Source organism: Gavia stellata, chromosome 3 (assembly GCF_030936135.1).
Source record: "Gavia stellata isolate bGavSte3 chromosome 3, bGavSte3.hap2, whole genome shotgun sequence".
Classification (NCBI taxonomy): Eukaryota; Metazoa; Chordata; class Aves; order Gaviiformes; family Gaviidae; genus Gavia; species Gavia stellata.
Genome location: NC_082596.1, coordinates 82,662,882 through 82,681,568, shown reverse-complemented (window position 1 = coordinate 82,681,568; position 18,687 = coordinate 82,662,882). Strand labels below are relative to the sequence as shown.

The 18,687-nt window shown below is 40.4% G+C and overlaps 1 protein-coding gene across 1 annotated transcript in view; it reads left to right on the top strand.

The window, feature by feature from the left end:
• Positions 1 to 1,415: 1,415 nt before the first annotated feature.
• MARCHF11 (membrane associated ring-CH-type finger 11) overlaps positions 1,416 to 18,687 on the top strand; it is a 31,033-nt gene continuing 13,761 nt past the window's right edge. Inside the window, exons 1-2 of the mRNA XM_059815720.1 lie at positions 1,416 to 1,724; positions 2,923 to 3,078. Coding sequence (XP_059671703.1) covers positions 1,416 to 1,724; positions 2,923 to 3,078 — 465 coding nt within the window. The remainder of the gene's footprint in view (positions 1,725 to 2,922; positions 3,079 to 18,687) is intronic.

Below are 18,687 nucleotides of genomic sequence, written 5' to 3'. Positions count from 1 at the left end.
CATATGAGGCAGCCAATGAAGATGATGGATGATTTCATCACACTTTGAATCTAAATGTGGCTATGGAAGAGCATATGGCTGCACAATCGTTTTTTGAGGGTTTTTTTCCTTTCTCTTTCTCTGCGCAGACAGTTGCTGTCATTTTCACGAGATGAAATTTGCACTGGTGTTATACTTGATGCTGAAATTCACACATGCTTTCCTTTAGCAGCCCCAGCCAAACTTTAAAGAATTTCTAACCACTGTGGGGTTTTTTTTTTAGAAGGTATTTGATCATGATGCTTTTAGCAGATTTAATTTTGAAAATGAGGTGATGTAATGAATTTGGAAAAAAAAAAAAAAAAAAGGCCAGCCACAAAAGGCCAGGAGGACTACCGTTTCACACCCAAGGAACAACTGTTGGATATTCTTCCTGCTGGGCTTTTGGAAGTGCCATCTTTTACAACGAGAACCCCGATAAAGTGAAAAGACCTGCAAGCGTCCCTTAAAATGTCGGGTCCTCCTCCGGCGTGCCAGGGCCGAGGAGCCCTGTGAGCGCTGCCGTGCCCTGACGGGCAGCGGGATGGGGGTCGGTGCGCGGGCGAGGAGCGGCAAGCAACCTGCGACCGCGCACGGCTGGGGCCGGACCCAGGGCCGGGGGAAAGGAGGACGGCGACGCTCCCTTGGAGGGGAGGAAGGAAGGACAGTGCGCAACGCTGAGCCGTCCCCGTGGGGGCGGCGGCGGGCTGGGGGACGCAGCCGCTGGGGTGCGGGGGGAGCCGGCGCTGAGGGGGAGGACGCCGGGCGCGGGCGGCAGGGCAGGTGCGCCTCCGGCGTCCGGGGGAGGGGAAGCGTGTTCTCCCGGCCGGGCAGGCGCCGGGGCGCTGGCGAGGGCGGCCGCTTCCCCGCCGCGCCCGCCGGCCCGGAGCGGGGCTGACCGCGCCGGTGCGGGGGGGGGGGGGGGGGGGGGGGCGGGGAAGGCGCCTCGGCGGCTGCGGACCCGCGGCGGTGGCGGCGACTGAGTCGCGCGGCCCCCGCCCCCCGCCTCCCCCCACCTGCGGCGGCTCGCGCCGAGTAACGGTCCCTCGCTCGCGGGCGTTCGGGGGCGGCTGTTGGCGGCTGGACCCCACCCGGCGCGTGCCGGACCTGCCCCGCCCTCCCCCCCGCTCCGTCCCGCCGCCTCCAGGCCCGCGCGCACGCAGTCACACGCGCACTCACCCACAGACGCTCACGCTCACTCACGCGCACACGCCGCCGGGGCGGCTCCGGACCCGGCTGGCGGAGCGCGGCGGAGGGAGGGAGGCGCCCAGGCCGGGTCACCTTCCCGGCCGCTGCCAGCGCGAAGGGCGCCCTCGCCGCTCTCTCCCTGCCGCCGCCATCCGTCCCTTTGGGCCGTGCCCGCCCCGGGTGAGCGGGTGCCCCGGGCCGGCGCGGGCATGAGCTGCGCCGGGGGGAGCGTCGTCCTCCCTCCCGGGGAGCCGCAGCGAGACCCCGCCACCCCGCTGGAGCTGCCGGCCGGAGCGGGGGAGGCGAGCGGCGACACCCCAGAGGAGGGAGAGAGGGGCGGCCCCGGCGCGGGCGAGGGCCGGAGGGGCGGCTCGGAGAGCGGCCGCGCCGAGGCGGGGGCCGCCGCCGCCGGCGACAAACCCGAGACCCGCTCGGTGTGCAGCAGCGAGAGCGGCAGCGGCAGCCACCCCGGCGGGGCCGGCCCCATCTGCAAGATCTGCTTCCAGGGCCCCGAGCAGGTGAGGAGAGCGGGGCGGGCGGGCGGACCGACCCCGCTCACGCACACACCCCCTCCGCTCCCGGAGGCGGCCGGCGGCGGGGGGCCGGGGGGCCGCGCCGGGGGCCGAGCGGGCCGGCGGCGGGGAGCGGTCAGCACCAGGGACAGGGCTCGGCGCCGCCCGCCCGGCTCCCGCCCGCCCTGTCCCGGCTGCCCGGCAGCGGGCCCGAGAAGTGGCGGAGGGCTGCCGCCTGCTGCCGGGGCGGCCCGGCGTCCCCTCGCAGACCTGCCCGCTGAGCGGCGGCCGGCGCCCTGGCAGGAACAGCCCTCCTCTGTGTCGGCGGCGAAATGGGTGTAGCGAGCCTCAGCTGCTGTGCGAGGCGGTTGTGACAAACCCTTGGGGCAATTCTGAGTCGGCGCGGAGCTTTGGGAAAAATCGGAGATTTGCTACGGCTGGCTTGCACGCTGTGCATCTCCTTGCCGTCACGCTCGCTGGCTCTCCCCTCGGGGACTTTAAACAGTACGAATTTCTCAGGTTTCTCTTAGGTTTTCTAAGTTCTAGAATGTTAGCTTACAGGTAACGTCGGGAAGACCTCCAAGTATCTTCTCTGTCATTACAGTACTGGGCACAATATCAGCAATGGATCCGTAACTAGCATTTTATAGCTTGTCCTGTAGTTTAGCAAAAAAAAAAAAATCTTTTCAAGGAAAGAAGAGAATAGCCAATTTATATAATACAGCAACATGTGAACTACTGGGGGAAGCGTTTAGTTACATTATTTGAGGTCCTGCCTGACAGCTGGCTAGCTGGACAGCGCAGAACACTGCTCCAAGAGCACGGTTCTCTGTGACGTCACCCATTTCTTTCCTAGTCATGACTGCAAACAACTGTTGGACAAATGCATCTAACCACTTTCGGTACCATTTGAAGTATCTGAAAGGGCTAATGCTACTGTTGTTTGCTGCACGGTAATCTTTCACTTGTTTCACATATGTCTATGCATGCATAGACCGTTATCTGGCTTTGACTCATTAGAAGCACTTTGATGTTTTTCAGACAGTTTAATTTTTGAGAATTTTTATAGCCAAAAATATCTGTTTTTTTCACATATTGAAACTGAGAGCAGTTCATTGTTACAGACCTGTAAATATTTCGGTATTGAGTATACGCGTACATAAAAGATTCCTTTAAAATTAATGTTTCTTTGCTGCCTTTTCAGGGTGAATTGTTAAATCCTTGCCGCTGCGATGGGTCGGTACGATACACGCATCAGCTTTGCCTGTTAAAGTGGATAAGTGAAAGAGGGTCATGGACCTGTGAACTCTGCTGTTACAGATACCATGTTATAGCAATTAAAATGAAGAAGCCTTGCCAGGTAATTTGTTTGTTTGTTTGTTTTTAAAAATATGTCTTTCCAGTTATTTTTAAAAACAAAAGGGTACTTATGTTTATTTAAAGGTTTTTGGAAAATACAGTGGAAGAGCCTATATGCTTCACCAGTTAGCACTTGCACCCACTTGAAGTTAGTTTTTAAGACCAGTTCCATATTAAAACATGCAGTCATTTTATTCTGTTATGTTCTTCTAGCTCTTGGCTTGCCATAGAAATGGTCTTCGGAGGTTGTTAAATTCTGTAATTAGATACATACTGAGACATGACAGAACAACTTGGATGTCCCTAATTCACTTTCTAAACTTTAAACATGTCTTTATAGTTTGTTAAAGACTCAGTCAAAGGTTGATTTCACTCGTTCTTCAAGCTTGGGGTCCAGAGGAGAGAGGCAAAGAAAACTTCTGTTGCCTGTGTATTCATCAACTGTAAAAAAGTAAAAGGAGGTGACTCTTCAGTCTTGGCACAACCCAGAGTAGCAGAACGTTTTTAAGTTTTGTCCACCAATAGTTGTTTCAGAAGCTGAAATGTGCAGTAATGTTTTTCACAGCTCCTTTTTAACAGCATCACAACACGCAGCTGGAAGTTAGAATATTATAGTGGTAGCATGTTCATGGGTAGGGGAGGGGAAGCTCAAAGCTTTAGCAGATCTGTTAGGGAAACCTTAATACCACTTTGCATATCAGAATTCTTTAGAGGTTTAAAATGCCATCCTAGAAATTGTATTTCATACATCTGAGGAACGCATTTGGTAAGATAATTGTATTTTTTTTTTAGTTTTGATCCTATGAGCTCAGAGATGATGGAGCTCTCAAAGGCCAGAGCACTCAGGTCATTTTTCTGCGCCTGAGTTTGATTGGAGTTTTATAGAAAAGACATGCTTGGATGGTAATGGCAGTTGTGGGAGTGTGATAAGCATTCCTTGGATGTAGGATGTCTGGAGTATTTGCTTACAGCTGTTCAGATTAGGTGCAAGTACTTTCAGAACCAGTTGTGACTTCAAGTTTTTTCTTTATGAATCCACAAAGGAAACATTTTTATAAGCTTTCTTGGAGAGAACCTTTATGATGTAAAAAAGTCATGGATTTGTAAAACACTCCAGAAAATGAAGGTGGTGGATTCTGTTCCTACACAGACTTTATCTGGTGGTTTGGCATGGGATTCTGTTTGATCCTTTTGGCTTTTTTTAACCTTTTAAAAATCTGTTTCCTGTATATCCACAGCAATCTCATCCTTTTCCTAGCAAAGGTTATATCATTATCAACAGTTTGCAATGATAGTCTCTGAAAATAGTCGTCTGACAGCAAGGGCATGACAGAGTTGCCTGCAAAGAGGCATCTAGTACTATTTGAGATGTCCCAAGGTAGCCAAAGTACCTATCCAGGATAGCAAGTATGACACAACTTACGAGAGACTTTGGAACAGCAGCTGGAGGCCAAGTGGGATGTTGAAGGACATCTGAAATGTCATTAGACACCTATCTGTGGACAACAGAATCAAGCCTCAGTTTGGAGAACAACTATTCAATTTCTGTGGAAAACAGAAGCAAAGAAGAAAGGAAGTGTCAGGAGGTGACACAGTAGACAGCAATGTTTGGCCAAGCTACAAGTGAAGTAGAAAGAAACTGAAAAGCCAAAAGTTAAATGCCATTCTTTTCATGAGTTATGGCACATTTTTGGGGTGGGGTGGAACTAGATTAATGTTTCTTCTTTGATAGCTTAAAAAATACTTGATTTATTCTTAACCCTGTCTTTCATTTTTTATGTAAATTATTTAAGTCTGTCCTTTTTTATTCTTGACAAAATAGCATACAAAACCATGTCATGGAATTGGATACTCAAATAATAAGTTAGACATACATTCCTAGGGTTAAACCCCTGACACCCAAAAGGTCATGCATCTCTTTGGAGGGACGCTGTGGTACCTTTCACATTCTCCTACACTGAATATTCCTCTTGTAATTACAGAATCAAAGAGGAACTCTCAAAACTGTAGTTGTCTCTCTATTTTTATAAGGGTGACCAGTCTCAAAGTGCCCTCACTCCTCTCTTGACTATAATAGTATTGGCCATTTTTAACAGCTGTCTTGGTTTAAGCTTTTGGACAGGTTCTAAATCATTTGCTTGACCACACAAAAGCCTTTTTTAAGGTAACTTTTTAGTTAGGTTTGGTAAAAAGCTAAGGGTTAGACCGTTTCAGTATAGAAGTAGTTTACAGCGTCTTCACTGAGGTAGCTAATGTCCTTAAAAGTTCCCAAGCAAGCAAGACTTCTTACCTTACATTAGATACAGTATTTGGACCAGAGTAGTTCACCCTCTCTACAACTAGTAGTCTGCCTCAGTCCATGTTCTCAGAATTGTCTCTACCAGTCTTTTAGTTATTAGAGCTGTGTAGGCAGTGTCATAGGAGAGAAAAAGGATGCTATTTACCAAAATAACTTTTTCTCAAGTGAATTGTCTATGCAGATTTACACCAGCTCCTCAGGTTTACTTTTACCTCAGGTATTTATGGAATGTAACAATGCTTAGGGAGTTAAGAAGTAGGAGATTTTTCTGTTTTCTTCCAGAACATTGGAAGGGACGTGAATATTCCATTTAATATCTAACGTTTTCTGTGGTTTCTGTTGCTTCATGGCAGGGAAAGTAATCCCAAAGGGGGGCCTCTTTGGAGGCAATACATTCAAGGAACAAAATTTACTATGGTAAGTGCTATTCAAATAGAAATTTTTCTGTATATTTTGCTGTATATTTCAGCAACTATTACTTAACTCGCTTTTAAGAACCCAATCCTGGAAACACATAGACTTTTAATATAGGAGTAAATCTTAAAACACAAAAAATAATAAATTAACCAATGGGCTAACAGTGGAAGATGAGCACACAAACAAACTGATGACGTCTGATACGGTGTTTCACAGAGAAATGCAATTTGAGCCATTTTTTTCAGTATCCTTCTCAGGATCATATCAGAAAGACATATTTAACCTTGCACTAGTCCATTAATGGAAGCACATGTTCACGTTGCTGGACTTGCTCCTTACAGCAGGGTGGAATTTGATCCAATAATAGACAAGGTTACGTTAAGATATAACTAGAAAAAACCCCAAACTGTAATGAGGGGAAATGGAACAAATATTGGTTGGGGCAGGGAGTTTTGGAAGGTTTTTGAAACAACTGAAAAAGGAGGGAGAGACTTTAAATGTCTGACTTTTGAAAATTAAACCCACTTAGAATTACATTTTAGATTAACAAAGAGAAAGCAAGCAGAAGCAGAAATATTTTTTGTACTGGTTTGTTAAGCATTATTATTTGTACAGATTTCCTTCCTAAAGGAAATATAAACAGATTGCTTTATTTTTATTTGTGCTATTTAATTATTAAGCTGTTAGTAAATTAGTTCACTAGACTTGCAGTTAAACGTGAATGTATATTGAAGAATGTAAATTCTCTTGTAAGTTTCAGAAATAATGTTTAAAATTGGAAGATAGTTATGCAGAGGTTCAGAAAATATACTTTGGTGCTAAAACCCATAATTTCAATAGAAGTTGGCAATAAATATATTTAGAGAATAGCCTTTTCTAGCCTGTTACTGTAGTCTGTCATAAAACAGTAATATGGTAGATGCTTAATATACCCTGCACTTCTGTTCATTAAAACGTAATATTCTGGTACTTTAGGTGAACTAAACCTATTCCAAAAGTAATACAGTAGGTTGGTGTACTAATTTAAAAGTTATTTGCATGTCAATTCAACACCTTTTCTGACATCAGGAAAATCACAAAATAAACAGTTATTTAAAAATGTAATTTCTTAATTGTTAGGTCTGATTTTTGAATATAGATGAAAAAACGAAGGTTGTACTTAGTATTATTTAAGCAAGTATCTAGTTACTGGAGGTGGAATGTGGCTCATGAGTTCAGTGGTTTTCAGTGGCCCAAATTGTGACTATTAAAATTTGAGATTTTTGTCATAAAAACTATGTTCAACAGGTTTTGTGAATTACAGGTTCAATTTTTCAAGTCTTGTTAATGTGAGTAGTCCTCACTCCTTTCAGTAATCTCACTGGCATCAATTAGGTAAGCATGAGCAAGACTTTGTAGCAGACTGCACATATGTATATGCATGTTATATTAAAAAGTGCAAAAGTCAAGTTCTTCAGATACTTCAGTATGGAGGCAAGGGTCCAGAAAAAATGCGTGGTAAATGTTTAGTAAAAGTTACTGCTAATGACTATGCTCAGCTGGATGAAAGCATTTATTCTTTGCAGGCATAACCAAGCAGCGGAAAGGGAGAAGGCTCAAATCTCCAGTTGTGCTTTTTAAACTACACTATGTACTAACAACAATCTGCTAATGTTGCTGCTGTTTCACTGCCTGCAGGGAAGATCCAGGAGGACACATTGTGCTATTCACTATGTCAACATACACAAAGAACAAAAAGGATTGTCCCAGTCTTGGACAATTTACAAAGCAGTTTGAACAAGAGATAAGGGACAAGTCTATGGAGATATATAACACCAGCGGTCTCTGTACACTAACCGTTTTTAATCATTTAGTTTTTGGTATGAGGTATGGAATGAGTTTTAAGATGCCTCTTGCAAAGAAAAGGGTGCAGGCACCCTTTGAATGTGAAGGCAGTATGGAAGGGCTGTTAGAAAATAAAATACTTGGCTGAGACAAGTATCATGAACTGAACAGAGATGAGATTCAATGACTGAGTAGTCATTCGAAGGTAATTAATATCTCAGTAAAAGACTGGAAGGACTTTAAAAATCAAGTCAAGTCTTTTTTATTTGATGTGATGGGGAAGAGAGGAACCAGCATAGAGGAGAAAGAAGGGCAGTAACATGGTCAAAGTAGTGGACTAAAAAAAAATTGTTTGAAGCAGTCTTGTGGTCACTGAGAAAATTACATTTGTCATGAGCCTAAAAGCTGTGTTACAGTAATTGAGACATAAGATGAAAGTGATGATGAGAAATCAAATTTTTGTATATGAATAGTCTTAGATATGCTACACAGAAAGGGCCTGCAAGTTTTAGAAATATTGTGCACAGGAAGATCCAAATAGATATTTCAATTTAAGATAATTCCTGGGTTACAGAACAGATTCATGGAGGACAAATCCATACTGTTTGAGGAAGGCTGGGACATGAAAATCCTAGAGATTTTAATAAACTTAAATGTATGGCAAGATCCATACAGAAGTGGTAGAAACAGATGAATGTCTTCGTTTTGACAGGAGAGAGAAGTCTGAAACAGAAAAGTAGATCTGTCCGTCACTAGCATAGATACAGTAGTTGTATTTCTCACACTTTCTTTTCCTTAGCATCTACTTTTGGCCACTTCTAGGGAGAAGCTACTAGACTAGATAGATGTTTTGATTTGATACACTCTTGAGTCGTTTCAGTGACATTCACATGGTAGAAGCTGGTGATTACAATCAGTTCTAACTAAAGTAGTGTGCTTAATGAGTTTAGAAACAGGATAGCAGGGCTGCTGGAGATGCCAGTGGTGTTGAAGTTGTGGTTTTTTTCTGTGGTGGGAAAGGCAAAATGCATTTCCTGTGTACCTTCTGGCAAAGATCTGAAGGTAAGTGAGAGACTGAAAAAGAGAATTGGGGTAAGCAAGTGGATCAGAAGGAAGGACAAAATTATGTCAGTGGTGCAAAGTAGAGAGATTATAGAAGAAGAGAGGACAGTAGAAATTTCACCATTGAAGGAAAGGACAGAATTGCAAAAATAGAAGGCATCAGAGAGAAAATGCTAAGGGGATAATGAATTTCATGTTGTATTATGTTTTCTTTGTTTTCTTGTAATTAATGCACAGACAGACTCAGAGATAAAAAGAGTAGAGAGTTGGAAAATAAAGGCAGCAAAAAGGTGTGGAGACAGAAGTCAATTAAGCTTGAGAAATACATTTGGTTAGCCATTCAGATGAGAGAACAAATTTGTCATGGAGCAAGTGAGCAGGCCACTGGTATTTTGCTCCACCCTAGGAGCAAAATATGTGCCTGTTATCATACAGAGCTGAACGAGTGCAAGATGGACATTACAGTGGAAAGGAGGAACTAAACTTTAGAAGGATGGTGAGAATTGGTAACTAATGACAGGTAAGAGGCAACAGGGGATGGAAGAATCATCCATACCAATGGTCTGAAAGTCATGAAATAATGAAGAATAATATTTGAACAAATGGACTGATTCTATCACAGTGATACCACAGTGATAGTTGGGTAGGGATAAAGAAGAACTAATAACAAAAGACTAGGTACATACCTAGGTGAAAAGCTAATCAAAGCAATGAATGCCCGTTTTGTTGACTATAAACACTGAATCATATTTGTAAGTAAGTCCAATGCAGAGAGATGATATTCAGCATGGGAGCTGAAGCCATCAGGAAGGAACATGGGAGATTATAAAGAGAGTCAAGAACTGAAATTGGAAGGATCAAGTAGAACGGAGTTAAGTGCATAGAAAATAGAAGCTTGAAAGAAGGAAAGGAGATTGATTTTGTTTTAGAGAGTCCTGTGAAAGAACTGAGAGTGAGGAAGGGGTGAGAGATTCAGGTCATAACTGCCAAAAATTGGAAATGAAATGTTTGAAACCTATAATTCAGTTCAGAAACTTGGATGTTCCTAGTCTAGTCAGGATTTTAATGTTTTATGGCAAAAATTATGCTTTCTTGCTGGTTGGAATGGATGAAGATTAAAGCTATGATCTAGAAGGTGTAGTTAATATTTGGGCCTTTGCTACAATAGTTGGAGTGCCACCGGCAAACACCTGAGATCTGCTTCCCTGATTCTCTGTATGTTCATGCTTTGCTAGATGGAACATTTGGTCAAAGTTGGCATCTCAACTGATAGAACTCAGGAAATCTGTTATTCTTGTCAGAGCATCAGCTGCAGCATGCAGGGCGCTAGACAAGCCACTCTGGTGCTTACATCTGTCTATTTAAGAGAGGGGATTATCAATAAAAAAAGAGATTAGGCAAATAAATGGTGATTTTAGCACAGAGAACAATTTTGTACTAACATGTGGATAGTGATTTTAAACTAGTTCTCTTGCATTCACTTAGGCAGTTCTGTTGGACTTCTAAAGTGTACACTAAGGTAATCAAGTAACTACACAAAATAAATAAAACAGCTGTTTTAAAAAACCAATAACATTAAAGGTACATAGGTTTGTGCCCTTATATGTTACTCTTATTTCCTGTAGCTTATTAAAAAAGCAATTGTTTTCTTCTTTTATTTTGTGAAATGTGCAAATTGTGCTCAGGGCAGTTTGACTGCTTGAATGGTGTGAAACAACAGCGCAATGTAAACTGTGAACAGTACTTGGAAATAAAGTTCTAATTACAGATGTCATCCTGAACTAGTGGTCAAACATATAGATATAGATATAGACATAGATTTTATTAAAGAGTGCCATTATCTTGGTGTATTAAATAGTGGGTTAACTACTTCAGGGAAAAAAAGTGAATTCCTTTGAGCCTAAGAATTTCATGGGGCAAAATGACTAGCACAAGACATGGTGCCAGATTGTTTTTCAGAGGAAATGTCTTGAATAAAAGTTATTACTGGAATTGTAAGCATAAATCACATATTTAGAACAGATTCCATTAGAAAAAGTACATCCAAAAGTTAAGGGCAGTGTGAATGGGAATCAAGGTTTCTACATATACATAGTTACTGCCGTTTTAAATGATTAGGATATCTAAGTAAACAATGCAAGGCTTAAGATATGGTGTGGGACCGTCATTCAGGAACCTTTACTGTTTTTTGTCTTTTTTTTTTGTCTGTTTGATTGGATATTTTTCACAATAGCTTGATCTTCTAGCATGCAATGGATGAAGCTTATTTAGCGATGAAAGATTTGTGAGTTTTACAAATACAATTTCTTGACTTATGTCCAAAATCCTGATTATTCAGGTCTTTAATTCCTGTCAACAGGTATTAGCACAACCAAGTACTGGTTGTTTCAGCATGCTTCTTCTATTTCTTAATATGAAAACTTTTTAATAAATGATAGTGTACTACTTTTATTCCTCTTGTCTATAATTCCTTAGCTCATGCTTCTTTTGCAATGTAAGTAGCCTGCCCTGGGCACCAAATACTGTCATAACCTCCTGACTTCTCTACCAGTCATGCTGTGTAAACTGTGAAGTGCCACTGTAGTTTTTTCCACAACCAGAATTTGTCAAAGAAAGTTGACTTTATTGAATTCATTTTGAAACTTCCATTTAATGCTTCTTAGTTTTGAATGTTGGTCAGTTTGCATTGAAGTCTTCAGTGCTTCATCCAAATGACTGCCAGTCATGCTAACTTACTTCTTTTTTAAATTGTTCAACTGGGGAAACAGCTTTTCAACCTATTGCATGTACATTTTTTTGAATTTTCGTCCCATATGTAGATTCAGATTGGATGCTTGGTATGCAGACTGAAGACTCTTTCTTATTGCTTCAGCAATGTGCAAAGGACAGTCCCTGCCTCCTTTCATGCCAATAGTGCAACAGTGAAAGAACAATTTGACCTCCGTTCTTTTGAAGTAGTTGTCTGAGTCAGAGCACTCTCTTTGCATTGTGAGTTTTGCCTGCATGACTCTTTTCCCACAGGATTCTTTGGGTTTTGTTTTAATTTATTTCAACTTTGCTTTTTATTTTCTTTATTTCTGCATTTCTTTTTCCTGCTACTTTTATTCTCATTTCAGTGAAGCCAATGGAGAATGAGTATTCCAGTTTTAGCCACATGCTGTTTCCTTTCCGCTTATTATTTTTTCCCCCTATAATTTTACATATTTTTCTGGCAGTGTCTTCCCTCCACGGCAGTATTACACTTTGCCATTTCTGGGATAAGCATATTCCCAGTACAAGAATACACTGCATTGATACCCACACAAACTATATTATTGGATGAAGGCCATTTCCTGAGCTAAGGCTCATTTTTTTCTGGTACTTTATGCCCAAAAAACAGATATAATTAAAAAAAAGAATTCTTAGTAGTTTCAGAAAGTCATGAACTTTACCATCAAGATTAAATACTTGCTAGCTTCATGTGTATTTAGCTATTCTGCTAACACTGGAAGAAGATTATATACTACAAGCACCTTGAAAAAGGCAAATTCTGTAAAATTGGCATCCAGGAAGCTGTATCTGGAGAAAGTGAGAGCACACTTCAGTATGCCTTCTCTTCTTTCATACTAAGGAAGCTCCCTCTGCTTACCAAGCAAGAACAGACAGACAGAGTCTACTTCTTAATGGAATGCTTTATGTAGCTCTCATTGCTATTATCCGCAATCTGCAATTTACAATCTGCTATAACTTGTGGTTACTTCCAGCACATTGTGTTCCTCCTTGGATCACTAAATTCTGCATCTCGATTTCAGGGCTGCTGTTTCATAGGAGGAAAGCAATATGACATGTTTTACTTGAAGGAATCTGCATAACACCTGATGTGAGCTCACTGGCTCACATCAGAATAACACAAATAGAATAGAGGCGTCTTACACTTGTTGCCTTTGCCTGCACTTGCAACACTGTCCTCCACATAACCTCTTTCTTTAGTGACCACAAGAATCATCAGAAGCTCCAATCATTTGATGTTACCTTCCAAAAAGGACACTTTGCCTGTATTTAAATGTACAATGATGACTTAAATTTCTCCTGAGACTTAATAAAGAGGGTCACTTCCTCCTCAAGCAGCATTTACAGAGTATTGCATATCATCTCATTGGTTTCTGGATGCTTGCACCAAATAATAGTAATTTGATTAATTACTGATGCCTTCTGATATCTGTCAAACTTAAGGGAAAGATCTTCGTATCATCCGCTACTCAGTATAAGGAGAGGGACCATCAAATGTACCTTGGGGATTTCGAAATCCTCTACTTCAGCCTGTTCTTTCCTTCCTATAGCCTTGGGTAAAAGATTTAGAAAATATGTGAAAATGCTGGTTATTCTAGAGAAATGTGTCTAATTCAGAGCTTCTCCACTGAGAGTTGATATGGTTACCACGTACTTGAAAGCGTTTAGAAATTTGTGGAAAATCTGCTGTGCATTCACTGGGAAGAGTTTATGGCTGTGGGGATTATAGTAACTTATCTTTCCTCTGGGTCTTTCCCTCATGTTTTCATAGATCCCACTGATATAATTGCTGTGAACCTAGCCACAGCAATTAGGACCTACAAGATCTAAGGACTTCAGTCTTCTAGCCTAGACTATTTCAGAAGAGAAAGTAGTTTCAGTAGTTTAAAGTTACTCTCAGTTGTCTTGGTGTTTATCACATTCAGAAGTGAATCTTTGTCTTCATTATACAACTGTCATATGTCAGGTCCTCATGATAACCTCCAAAAGGTTCCTTTCTTCCTTGTTTGGGTTCAGAGGTACAGGCTTCAAGGCTCTTTACTTAAAAATCGCCTAGTGTTTCCACAGTGCTATGTCCTCTGACCCTGAATTAGCATATCTGAAGTGTGAATAAGAAGCCATGTCTTTGTCCTGGTGTCACTCTCTCCTTCTTTTTCATCTTTCCCTATCTTTGCTGATGAATTGGCCAGGTTATCTAAGTACCATTGCTGCACCATTTTTGCCTCTGACATGAATCCCTAAGGAAGTTACCGTTGGTTATGACATTAAATTTGTGATTATTTCTCTACTCCCCTCAGTAACTGTGCTGACTACTCCTTTTCCAGCATTGTGACAAGTCAGGAAGATTCTTGGGACAGAGACCTCCTTCAGCACGAGTTACACTGTCTTTTTTTTTCTTCTGGTAATCAAGACCTAATTCCATTCACTTTAGGGGAATCATAGGATAACAGAATCATAGAATGGTTTGGGTTGGAAGGGACCTTAAAGATCATCTAGTTCCAACCCCCCTGCCATGGACAGGGACACCTTCCACTAGACCAGGTTGCTCAAAGCCCTGTCCAACCTGGCCTGGAACACTTCCATGGAGGGAGCATCCACAACTTCTCTGGGCAACCTGTTCCAGTGTCTCACCACCCTCACAGTAAAGAATTTCTTCCTAATGCCTAATCTAAATCTATGCTCTTTCAGTTTTAAACCATTAAACCTCATCCTATCACTACACTGCCTGATAAAGAGTTCCCCCTCATTTTTCCTGTAAAGCCCCTTTAAGGAGGAAGAGGGTTTTGTAGAATAAGTTTTATGATATGAAAAAAAAAATTACTTTAGAAAGTTAAATGACTTTATTTAGAAACTCAAATTCTTGTGGGAATTTGCATTTCTCCAAAGGGGTGACTAATTTACATCTCATGTTTATTTTCATTCATAAAGCAAAGCACTTTCTGAAAATTTCTGTATGTGCTGGAAGGCTGCGATCCTACTGCTCAGACTGCCTGTGGCACTCAGCCTCTCTGCAGGGTGTTGTGGGTCCAGAGTAGCAGCTGCTTAGCTGACTGCTGGAGAATTCCACCACTGGACTCAATTAACATGTCCTATAGGACCACTAGGGTTTTGTTCCAAGAGTGCCCTCAACTAGTTTCATCAGAGCTCAAGTGTTATTGTTAATATTGTTAAGGAATCCAGAAATAATGCTGACTGTAGGACATAGCAACCTGAGAGCTGCTGTTCTGAAAAGAAGACCAATGCCTCCGTCATACATAGTGAATGTAAAGAGGGGACTATTGTCTAGAGGTGACAAAATGTGACTGTGTTTATAGACATAAACTTGAAAAGTGACAATTTGCAGAAGAGTAAGTGGTTCTTTGATAAGCATGTTTTCCATATGGACAGCATGTACTTTTATTTTCTTAGGTGCTTCTTATATTTGAGAGAAACTGAGGGTATTTTTATTTTTGTATCTGCATTTGTACTGCAAGAGATGGCACATTGGTTATCTGTAAGTCACCATTAACCCAAGAACAATTTATAGTTTAGGGAGTTTCAAACACAATGGTATGAATGAATATTACAGTTTTTGATATTAAAACCATTGCTTCTTGCAGTGCTATGAATGCTGATGCACAATATAACAAGTCAGAAAACTGGGTGTTTTCAGTGTTCAAAAGCATCAGCTATATTGTGCAATTTAATGTAATTGCTCCAAGGGATTTCAGACATATTCATGATAAGGTTAGAGAGAAATATAGAGTTTCTGGTGTAGTGTATACTATAAAGGCAACTATTTTCTTTTTTTACAGATAGAGCTTCATATTTGTTGATAATTAGTATCTAAATTGCCAATTTCTGTAGTTAAGCAATACATCTTATACATTTTCAGATCTTAAAAATGGAGTCTTATAAGTAACTGGGTGATCAAAACCATGGCTACCCCAAAGTATTAGAAGAAATATGTTTACTGATTCAAATAACAGTACCAATTAATTTGTAGTTGCGATTACGTAGCAGTACCTGAAAAAACTAAGGCAACTGACTTCTAAAATGTTGCTGTTTATTAGACTTTTTAATTAATAACTTAGTAATTAAAATAATAATTATTAATAGTTGTAGTAAGCATACATTAGGTTAATAGTTATAATTATAAATGTATTGTGCATCTTTTAATATCAAGTTTTAATTATTATACATAAAATGTAATATAAAAACAATTATAATAAATATATTAGTTCATTCTTTCATTAGGCCAAATTTTAAAGTAGTATTTTCTTTACTGTATTCCTTTGCACAGTCTAAAATTTTATAATTATGACTAAATTGTCTTCAAGTAAAGATTTATTGCTAATTTAATTGATCAAAGAATCAATCGAATTGATTTGCTAATTTAATAAATTACATTCTAATTGACTTTTAAGGCAAGCTTTGCTAGATTTTATACAAGCCAGAACCCAGGATTGTCTTCTTCATGATTGCATGCTAGCAGATAATACCTTGGTATTTTTATCATCCTGCCTTTTAACCTTCACCCAAGATAGGTACACATAATCTTGCTTAGGGATTAGACAAGGCAACAACCTTACATCTGAACTCAGGATATGTTTTTTTAGTCTTTTTGTTACCCTGAAAATCTGAAGTTTACTTTGTTTCATATCTTACAAAGAAGCACATGAAATCAGGATTGTCTCTTCCCTCATGATGTTGTGTGTCTTCCAGATTTTCACATGAAAATTCTGATCCCATTCTGTGAATTAGGTTTTTTTCAGGGCCAAAAAGGCCAGAGGCTAATATTTGTACTCAGTTGTTTTCTGGTGAGATGGTACCCTCCACTGCTGAAACACATCATTGCTATATAGCAATAGGAAGAAAACTGGACAGTGAAGGTGCTTCTTTGTGCCTAAGGAAGGGTACAGAGTTGTTTTGTGCCAGAACTATTGTGAACTCCCTGAAACTCAGCTGTGAATAATGTTGCTGAAGGATGCAGGGGAATCCAGTGACAATAGGTGGTGATGCACTGCTTGATTTCATGTATTTGGATTCATAGACTGCCTAGAAGCAGATGGTAGAAAGCAGTAAATACTGTGTATTTTAAACAAAATGTTGGTAATTGATGCTTTACAACTTCTTAACTGTGCTTGTCCAATTGAATTTGTTTGTACATCTACATTATTTGGCTCCATCATCTAACCATCATTTTGTGTTGTGCCTGGATTGGGAAAGCACATTAATACTTAGAATTTTCTACCCCTTTTACAGTACTTAAATGCTTTAGAAGAGTCCTCTTTCAGTCTTCTTTCAGTAAACTGGAAACTTTGAACTCCCTAATTCCAATTATATGGCATTTCTTCCACCTTCACATCATGTATATGGTTCTTTTCCAGAAAATGTCTTTCCATGGCCTCTTTTTCAGCATCTAAAACCCACTGAAATAGACCGGTTTCAGAAATAGGTCCTGATGCGTTGTACCATACTAAAAATCATCTCCCTACTCATTCCTACGGAAGTGATGTGAACAGAGTAATCAATTTCATTTGCTTTGTCTTTGGTTCAGTAAACATGTATGTATTGTATGGGAACTGGAAGTGTTTCAATAAATTACTCTGAAGGAGTTCTACTATTGAATATCCTGACTACCATGTAAATCTCAGTTATTAAAACAGTATCTTTAGAGGTGGAAGTTTAAAACCTTGCTTTAACTCAGGTGAACAATGGGCTTGAGTCAAGGTCTCTAACAAGGGAATGCATCAACCATTAGGGTATAGAATACTCTCAGTTAAACCTTCTGTGTTTTCTCTTGTATGGGTTGTAAAAATTACTTAACTATTCATAGAGTCAAAAAGACAGCGAAAGAGTAGCCAGCACTTTCCAAAAGTCCAGCTAGCAGCTGAAATGTAAGTTTTATTAAATGAACTGGAATTAATACTTGAATTCTTTCAATAAGATAGACAAGAAGACATCGAGAACAGATGATCCCTCTATATACTTACTGACTGATGGCCAGGGCATTTTTGTGGAAAAGGCTTGTTCTGTCCCTCCATGCTGAGCAATTTTTTACACATCTTTGGTGAGTGCATTAATATCGTAACGAGCTGTACAATCTTAGCCTCGTGCTCAGCATTTTTTTCAGTTAAAACTATACAACAGTTTTAGCTAGAATTTACTAACAGTTCGGTTCCCAGGAGAGAAGGAAAAAGCAACTCCAGAACCCTTTTTGATACTGTCTATTTGTGTCCAAAGAGAAGTATGGAGTTGTATAGGCAAAACATAGTTAACCCTCTTAAGTGACTAGACGGCATGAAAATTGTTAATACCTCCTTCACACAACTGGTTTATAATGTTGCTGAGACTTACTTCCTCTCAGTAATTGGAATAAATGTTAGAATTCAAATAAATGTTAGTAATTAGGATTTTTTTTCTCACCTATCCATAACATGACAGTCTATGCTTGAGCTGTTTTCAGTTTAATTTTGCAGATCATCTTTAAGTTACAGAGAGTGCAACAACTATGGCAGCCTTTCATTTCCTCCATTCATTGATATTTAATTTTTAGATAATGCTATCAAGAGTACTGCTAGGTTGCAATGAAACTCAGTATTTCCAATAAAGCTGCAGCAGAAATTAGACAGTTCCTACTTTACAACAGGAATAGTATTTATTGACGTAGAGTGGTAATTTTCATTCACTGGCTTCCAACACATATATATATGTCTGTGGAATGTTCAAAATACTGGTGAACTAAGCCACTAAACTGAACTTAATTGGTTAGTCTCATGTGAATTAAAAGCTGACTTGAGAATAAGTCACTTTAACCTTACATATTTCTCACAGACACATCTCTGCAAGATACCATAACTTTTAAGTATTCTTAAATTAATTATTTCCAGAAACTCTGAAGGTCTCAAAGTGGAGAGGGAGTACACATCCATGCACCGTTAAAACTAAATACACACCTTCTGTCTCTAAGAGAGTGAAAATGGTCACAAAATCCTGCAGTCTTGCCTCATTCCTTTTATTTTTTGGCCAGTAGCAAAAGATAACTACTAATAATTTTTCAGTTCTGCCTGTGGTCTCAGATCTTGATTCTAACATCATTTAAAAAAATTGTAAGATACAATGTTAAACTATTCTGCTTAACAGTGAATGTGCAATAAAAAGATTTTGAAAGATGAATGTAATAGATTTTAAAGATTTTGTACATTGCTCAGCATGTCCACTGAGAAATCCGAGATGCATCTACTGTAGGTGTAGATG